This window comes from Poromitra crassiceps (genome assembly GCF_964638095.1).
Source record: "Poromitra crassiceps genome assembly, chromosome: 9".
In the NCBI taxonomy this organism is placed as follows: Eukaryota; Metazoa; Chordata; class Actinopteri; order Beryciformes; family Melamphaidae; genus Poromitra; species Poromitra crassiceps.
The window spans coordinates 42490719-42499966 of NC_139630.1; the positions used below are offsets into that span (position 1 = coordinate 42490719).

Genomic DNA, 9248 nt, shown 5'->3' on the forward strand with positions numbered 1-9248 from the left:
AGAAAGAGCGAGCGACTGATTTAATTGAGTGACATCTCGTAGGCCAAACCTCTTAGGCTTTGGCCCGACTCCGGAGAAAGGCAAACAGAGCAGCTCGGCTCAACACAGCCAAAAGTGCCAACGGAAAAGCCCTATAAGAGGAGTCGTAGAGCAGAAGAAAGGAAAGCAGGAGGACTTGGCAGGAGAGGAGGAAAGAATCTAGATAGAGAATAGATGAGAGCAGCGAGTAGGAGATGGGAGGAAAGAAGAGAGGAGGAGAAGAGAAGGAGAGATAGGTAGAGGTAGAGAGGAGAGGATGGAGAGATAGGTAGAGGTAGAGAGGAGAGGATGGAGAGATAGGTAGAGGTAGAGATATGGGGAAGAGCAGAGGAGGGGAAGGGAAGAAGAGAGAAAATGAGAGGAGTAAAGAAAAGCGGAGCAGAGTGTAGTTAAACTAAGTGGCTTCATGAATGTTACAACACTGACACCTTCTGGCCACTGCATTCATAATAATCATGTCATGTGATACTTTGCTGATTAAATCAATGTAGAGAAACTGTCTTTTCATTGGATTGGTAACAGTCAGAAAATAAAATCATCTCTGGCAGACAGTAACTGGTGACACTGTATTTGAGAAGTAGACGATTAGGCAGCAATGAAATTTGTTCAAATCTTTTATCACCACACATGCTGTAACTTACTGGGATCATTGCGCCTTTTCTCAAACTAGGCATCTCGCGCGATACGCGCGCTCGATTCCTACATCTCGCCGAGCTGGCCCTGCAGCTCGGCTGCTGCGCGGCCTTGCCTGCAGCTCGGCTGCTGTGTGGCCTTGCCTGCAGCTCGGCTGCTGTGTGGCCTTGCCTGCCCTATTGGCATGTGCACAATGTCTCTCTCTCCCTCTCTCTCTCTCTCTCTCAGACTCTGCCCCCCTCTCTCTCTCCCTCTCCCTCAGTCTCTCGCCCTCTCCTCTCTCACCCTCTCCCCCAGTCTCTGATGACTTCACTCACTGTGTAAGTGAATTTATGACATCACTGATGATGTCATCAGTGGGATTTATGATATCACTGATGATGTCATGAGTGGGATTTATGACATCACTGATGATTCAGATTCAGATTCAGATTCATTTATTTAAAGAGTGGGACATTACACGTTAATGAACAGTACAGCCGTACAGTAAACATGTCAGGTTATAGCCCAAGGGCTAGTTTCCACCTGTAGTCCCATGGCAGGTTGATGTAATCATGAAGGAGAAAAAAGATTAATAGTACAAAAAAGATTAATAATACGAAAGATTAGTAAAACCAAAAATGATTAAAACACACACAATTAATAGAACCAAAAAATTAATAGTACAAAAGGTTAGTAAAACCTAAAATGAATAAAACACACAGAGCATGCAGCGAAACATGACAAGTGTGGTCACATTGTTGACATCATCAGTGGGATTTATGACATCACTGATGATGTTAGCAGTGGGATTTATGACATCGCTGATGATGTCATCAGTGGGACAGACAGACAAACAGACCCCAGCTCCCATTTATATTACTGACTGATATAGATATTTAGCATTCTGATCTCCTATAGACCGTTTCACTGGAATGATGTTGCTACTGAACAGTTTGGACCCTAGTTTATTTCCTGTCAGCTATTGTCTTAGCAAACACTGCAACAGGAAAGGAAGGAAAGCTAGGTTCCATTTAGAATGTTCATGTTGCAAAGTTGAAACATCTATATTATGCAAACTTACAGAACTTTATATCCACTTCGCCTTAGAAATTAGCTTTGTTTTGAACTTGCAAAGAGATGTCAGATTCATGAAACTCGTGGAAGGGAGGAGAGGAGGCATGTAGCAGGGAGAGGAGAAAAGGAAAGAAATAGAACAGAGAAGAGGAGGAGAAGGAAGAGGAGAAACGGGGTAAAAAAGGAGACGAGAGGAGTCATGGAAAGGAGAGAGGCTCTGTGTCTTACAACTCTGACACCTTCTGGTCATCGGTGGAACTGCACTCTGTAGGGAAGTAGTATTACAATGAAGTGACATTTACATGTGTTTTATAGTTTATAAAATATACCTGGATTTCATATTCCATGTCATTTTAAGTTGCCTTGTATGATCTTAAGAAACTCCATTCACCTGCTTTATATGAAAGACTATGACTGTTGATTGCCGTGTGTTGTCCAGTTCTTACAGTTCCTGTGGATAAGAAGTGCCCCAGCAGTGCTGGAGAAACCCTACCACATTGATTGACATCTGTCTTGTCCAATCCCTAGGATTCGTGTGGCTCAGCCGTGGCCCCAGCAGTGCTGGAGAAGGCCTATCAGTTTGGACTGACCAGGAACAGCCACATGAGCTTCGCCTTCGACGACACCAAAGTCAGAGAAAAGTAGGAAACCACTGGCTGCACACTTCCTGTTCTCTCAACCAGGGAGCAAATAGTCAAGCATCTTACTGAGCAAAAACGCCAATGACTTTGAATTTGTCCTCCAAATCACTGGGAAGATGCATATTCCTTGTTGTGTTAAATACAGGTCATTAAAGTAATGGGACCATATGGATGGGAAAATCTTTTTAATTCATTCATATCAGTGATTGCCACTTTATTTATATTCAAGGACATTGTGTGTGTGTGTGTGTGTGTGTGTGTGTGTGTGTGTGTGTGTGTGTGTGTGTGTGTGTGTGTGTGTGTGTGTGTGTGTGTGTGTGTGTGTGTGCTTGTTTGTGTCTCAGGCTAATATTGGAGTTTGAGCTGAGAACTAAGGAGGTGTCTGGGCTGGTTCTCTACATGGCAAGAGTCAACCACGCTGACTTTGTTACCATGCAGGTATCAGTTTCTCTCTTTGTGTCTTTTTGCCTTGACTGTTGACTCTATAACGAAGATGGAGCATTTATCGTCGGAATACAGGACACCTTCAATAAGAACAGACAAAAAATAATAATAATAATAAAATTAGTTGATTTTAACATTGAGGAGTTGTAACAGTGAGGAGTCTCATTTGGTGTCTGGCTTTCCCTCTGTTTCCATCTTGGCTCTATGCCTGGGACTGTGCAGAAGCTCTACTAGTTGTTCTCTCTCTCAGTCCATCTCTCTTGTACCTCTCCATTCCACCGAGCCAGGATCTGGTTGAAGGTAATGTAAAGCCCTTCCTCCCTCCATCCCTCTCTGTCTCCCTCTACCTGTAGATAAAGGAAGGCCAGGTGTGTCTGGGCTATGATCTCGGCAATGGCAACACGTCCGGCTGCGTCCCCTTCTCCATCAACGACGGGAACTGGCACAAGGTGGGACAGCGCTCACTCACTCACTCACTCACTCACTCACTCATTCACTCACTCACTCATTCAGTCACTCACTCACTCATTCACTCACTCACTCACTCACTCACTCACTCACTCATTCACTCACTCACTCATTCACTCACTCACTCACTCACTCATTCACTCACTCACTCATTCAGTCACTCACTCACTCATTCACTCACTCACTCACTCACTCACTCATTCACTCACTCATTCAGTCACTCACTCACTCAGTCAGTCACTCACTCACTCACTCACTCACTCATTCAGTCACTCACTCACTCAGTCACTCACTCACTCACTCATTCAGTCACTCGCTCGCTCGCTCACTCACTCACTCACTCACTCACTCACTCACTCATTCAGTCACTCATTAATTTACTGTAGGGCAGGCCAGTAGGTTAAAAGATTATGTCACATCTTCTGGTTCTGGTACTAGTATATTGGAAACTGTGGAGATGAAACTATAAAAAAAAACATATTTGTTTACTTTTATATTGTGATACTTTGATTGCCTTACTGATTACAATTTTTAACAGGTTTTAAAGTAACCCTCCCAACCCTGACGGTAACAAAAATTTACAAAGTAAAACAACAGCCACCAATTATAGGTGGCTGTTGTTTTACTTTGTAAATTTTGTAAATCAAGTGGCACGGAGCTAGTTTGTGTTGCAGCAGCAGATATTTTCATGATATTATTAGCCGGACGTTGCTGTGTACATTACCATCAGTTATTGGCTTCCATTCTCTTCCCCCTAAATGTCACATCTCAGCAACTCGGGTATCATAGAAAATCTAGACTTTTCCAGTGGAATTCACCCTCAGATCCTAATTCTGATATTTCCAATGGCACCTGAAGGCAGCATTTGTCGTGGTTTATGGTTTATGTCCATAGAACAAGTAGAGGCTGTCAATACTGTAAAGTGATTGTACTCTTCTCTCACTCCATCCTCTCTCTCTCTTTCCTCTCAGATCCGTATGACTCGTACCAAGCAGAGAGCTTGGCTGACGGTTGATGGAAACTACAATAAACACATCGTTAGTCCTAAGAAGGTAAATTGAATTATCTTTCCTCTACATTTTTTCTCCCTTATGAGTGTCGTTAAACCCGTTTGCATTAGAAAGTTATATTTTGTAAACGAGCTGCTCTCCTCTCCAGGCTGACTTGCTAGATGTGGTGGGAGTGGTGTACGTCGGTGGATTACCACAAAACTATACCACCAGGAGGATAGGGCCGGTAAACACACACACACACACATACACTCGCACACACACACACACACACACACACACACACACACACACACACACACACACACACACACACACACAGACTACAGAGATAGGCTAGACAGCAGAGATAGACTAGACAGCAGAGATAGAGACTACTTAAAACTGCAGAGATAGAGACTACTGTGGACTACAGAGATAGACTAGACTGCAGAGATAGAGACTACTGTAGACTACAGAGATAGACTAGACTACAGAGATAGAGACTACTGTAGACTACAGAGATAGACTAGACTACAGAGATAGAGACTACTGTAGACTACAGAGATAGACTAGACTACAGAGATAGAGACTACTGTAGACTACAGAGATAGAGACTACTGTAGACTACAGAGATAGACTAGACTGCAGAGATAGAGACTACTGTAGACTGCAGAGATAGACTAGACTACAGAGATAGAGACTACTGTAGACTACAGAGATAGAGACTACTGTAGACTACAGAGATAGAGACTACTGTAGACTACAGAGATAGAGACTACTGTGGACTGCAGAGATAGAGACTACTGTAGACTACAGAGATAGAGACTACAGATATAGAGACTACTATAGACTGCAGAGATAGAGACTACAGATATAGAGACTACTATAGACTGCAGAGATAGACTAGACTGCAGACTAGACTGCAGAGATAGAGACTACTGTAGACTGCAGAGATAGACTAGACTGCAGAGATAGAGACGACTAGACTACAGAGATAGAGACTACTGTGGACTACAGAGATAGAGACTACTGTGGAGTACAGAGATAGACTAGACTACAGAGATAGAGACTACTGTAGACTGCAGAGATAGACTAGACTACAGAGATAGAGACTACTGTAGACTGCAGAGATAGACTAGACTACAGAGATAGAGACTACTGTAGACTGCAGAGATAGAGACGACTGTAGACTACAGAGATAGAGACTACTGTGGACTACAGAGATAGAGACTACTGTAGACTGCAGAGATAGACTAGACTACAGAGATAGAGACTACTGTAGACTGCAGAGATCGACTAGACTGCAGAGATAGGGAACTTTTTGGGGACTGGGGAGATTGTTGAACTTCTCTCTCTCTCTATCCAGATTCTTTATAGTATCAATGGGTGTATCCGCAACTTTAAGATGGTGGGAGGTCCTGTGAGCAGTAAGGCAGGCTCTGCAGGTTTGTATTTGTACTATGTTACTTATTTGGATGTCATGTTACATTGTTACCAGCCGTGACAGCGACGCTGGTACTGTTTTCACCTTGTGAATCTGTTGCCATGTTCGACATGCTTCACTCATTCACTCACTCACTATTCCCCATGTAGTGTTGATCATATAGTCAACTAGATGAGAAACGATCAAACGAGTTTCGGACACTACCTAACTCTTGGTAAACATGACCGCATTGCATTGTGGTATATGGGAGAAAATGTAGGGTACATTCTCTGTTCACTAGAAATTGCAGTGCATTGTGGGTATTTTATAGCGGACTATATAGTGAACCAAATTAACAGTTGAGAATTGGGACACTAGTACAAAATGGGCAACACACTATATAGTCCACTATTTCTGTAATAGGGACCGGTTTTGTACAGGGCTTGTGTGTGTCATCATGTGGTCCCGGAGACACCTATTGTTGCAGGAACTACCACAGAAGCCATTTTAAGTACTTTGTCAAGGTGTTTATATGTCTGTCTGTCTGTCTGTCTGTCTCTCTGTCTGCCAGCCCCCCTCATATTGCCCCGCCCACTTTACACCCTTGGCCCTCATTGCATTGGTTTGAAGTTGTGGGCGTTGGGGCTGGTGTGATCCCATCTCTAGTTCCAGATTGTGTAGCCTATATTAGATGTGTTGCTGAAGCATTGGGTATATTAGAATAGAGTACTGTACCGTACGTCCGTGTGTTGCTGAAGCACTAGCTATTATGAAAGCTAAAACTTAGTTGTGAATTTGTTAATCTTTTGTTTGTCTCTTGCGGAAATACAGTTATAGCTGTAAAAGGGGTTATGATTTCTGTTTTCTATTGATTTCTCTCTCTCTAGGTCGCTCTGAGGCCATGATTGAGGACTTTAAACTGGACATGGCTGCGCCTACCTCCAGTCACATGGTAGGAAGATGCTTCGTTGCCACAGAGACGGGAACCTATTTCGCCGGCACCGGCTTCCTCAAAGCAGGTGAGATACATGGAGATGCGAGGCTGGGCTCCAGCACATCCAAACCACGTATCTGTAGATTGTCCCTGTAGCTGGTTCAGTGTCACCCTCACTGCTGGACTGAAGATGATGCAGAATTGTATATTTACCAACCGCGACAGCAATGGCTGTTTTGTTGTTTTTACCTTGTGTGTGTGCCATCATGGCACAATGTGGTCCTAGAGACACTTATTGTAGCGGGAACTACCACAGAAGTTGTAGAAAAGGCCCTCTCATACTGACTGACATCGATGATGTCATAAGTGCAGTTGTGATGTCATCGGTGATGTCATACATGTGTTGTTCGACTGCTAAGTACTTGATCGGCTGCCTTACTTTGCCTGCCCCAAAGTTTGAAAGACATCTCTGTGATTCTGACCAATCACCTGTGGCGAGTTCCAATTTAAAGAATCCAGCACATAATAAGCGGAAGCTACAACTTCCCGACAGAAGTGGTTTTAGTACTTTGCCAGGTGTCTGTCTCTCTGTCTCTCTGTCTGTGGACAGAGTTTGCAAACGTGATAGCATCAAAACCGTGCAAGTTGCTGTCATGAAACTTTACAGGTGTGTAGTTGACGTCAAAATGAAGGCTGTTTTGTTTGTTGGTGGGTACATGATACAGATACTGTATGTAGAGTGAGGAAGTGTGTACAGACTGAGTACAGCTTAATACTGTATAGTTAAAATGTTGTTTCTTGGTGGGACTGTTCTTCCAGTGAGAAATCACCTGAATCATGTAAATGTAACTAGGTGAAACTTGCTAACATCCTGTGGTAGCCATGTCAAGCTACAGGCTAGCTTAACCCAGAGCCATCCATCTAAATAGGTTGTGATTCGGAATTCACTGAAGTCCCCAAATTTGTAAATATGATTGAAAACAGATGTGTGTGTGTCTCTCTCTAGTTGCTTCCTACAGGGTGGGTCTTGATGTGTCGATAGAGTTGGAGTTCAGAACCAGCAGAACCAATGGAGTGCTTTTGGCCATCAGTAATCAAGTTAATGATGGACTGGGACTGGAGATCAACCAGGGCAAGGTACACACACACCCAGAAACACACACACAATTCAGTGGAGGGATAGAATTTTCTCTCCTAGCTACAAGCCACAAACTACACGCTACCATCTACAAGCTATTTCATGTTGAAAAAGTAAATTTACTTTTATGATCACATCTCAAACAACTTATTTCCTTTCATTTATTGCTTTAACCTTATCCCATCCACCCACAGCTCCTGTTCCACGTTGACAACGGAGCCGGGCGAATCACAGCAGAGCACCAGCCCGAAGGGGCGGGCTTCTGTGACGGCCAGTGGCACTCGCTCACTGCCCACAAGCTGCGGCACCGGGTGGAGTTGCTGATTGACGGCAAGAAGAGCCAAGCGGAGAGTCCCAACGCGCGCTCCAGCACCTGTGACACCAACGACCCCATCTACATCGGAGGATATCCTGGTAGGGCCTGTTCTGACTGGGCCTGGCACGATATTCCATAATATCAAATATCACAATATATTCAAAAATCTCATATTTACACTTGCATATCTGTGTGTGCATGTAGCTTTGATAAGTATGTTTTTCTCTCTCTCGCTAGATGGAGTTCGTCAGGTAGCTCTCTCCACCAGCGTTTCCTTCAGAGGCTGCATCCGGAACCTGAAGATCATGAAGGCCTCTAAGACCATGGAGGTGCAGTTCAACAAGGCCCTGGAGATTAAAGGAGTCCAGCCTCTCTCCTGCCCCGCTGCAGCTGCCTAACTGAACAGCTCATTTCCTACTCAAACCCTAACCCTAACCCTTATATCTCCCTGTGGAGTATGGCTGCAATTTACAGTTGCCCAGGATTACTGCACAGGCCTGCAAAGTATAAGAACATTTATTTTGTCAATTTCCCCGGCCTTTAAAGCTGCACTAGGCAAGATTTCTATGTCAAAAATAAATAAATAAAAATAAGCCTGTCTTATCAGCCTTAACACAAAGTGGGCTGGACGCTGTGGATTCATCCTATTTGGCCAAATGAAATGTTGCTGTTGGGTTTGAGGAAACCTGTTAACCACCTCCACCTGATGCTATAAGAGTTTACACATTATCTCTCGCTGCCATTTGGGGCCGCCAATGTGCCAAGTTGCGTGGTGCAGTTTTAAAAGTTGGGGGGAAAAACCACATTAGAGGGGTGGGCGGGGGGTCTTGAAATTACTCTCACACTGTCAGTTGCTAGTGGCTGCCGAACACTGTGTTCAACAGAGTGTTAGACCTGCCAATGTAACAACATCCCACAAATGTAAAAAACCACAAACATAAAACAAATGTGCAGCTTTTAATGTAATAATCCCACTATGTCACATAATAAGTTTCCCACAAATGTAATAGCAGTTGCCTACCACAAACATAATATGTCGTTTCATTATAGCTATTATAATATGTCAGAATAGCTATTACATTTTCAGGGATTTGTTATGTTTGCGAGAAGGTGAAAATCTTCAGCTTTCAAATTTGTTATACTGTAACTGCCCACAAATGTAGT

The 9248-nt window shown here is 43.7% G+C and overlaps 1 protein-coding gene across 1 annotated transcript in view; it reads left to right on the forward strand.

Annotated features, from left to right (window-relative positions):
• The window catches only part of lama2 (laminin, alpha 2), a gene marked incomplete at its 5' end in the record, with an annotated part of 265649 nt that extends 256852 nt beyond the window's left edge, over window positions 1-8797 (forward strand). Inside the window, 10 exon segments of the mRNA XM_083643211.1 lie at window positions 2257-2369; window positions 2714-2807; window positions 3167-3262; window positions 4253-4333; window positions 4440-4517; window positions 5640-5718; window positions 6584-6715; window positions 7637-7767; window positions 7963-8182; window positions 8322-8797. Of these exon segments, the coding sequence (XP_083499337.1) occupies window positions 2257-2369; window positions 2714-2807; window positions 3167-3262; window positions 4253-4333; window positions 4440-4517; window positions 5640-5718; window positions 6584-6715; window positions 7637-7767; window positions 7963-8182; window positions 8322-8482 (1185 nt within the window). The 3' untranslated portion in view covers window positions 8483-8797.
• Between the last annotated feature and the right edge of the window lie 451 nt (window positions 8798-9248).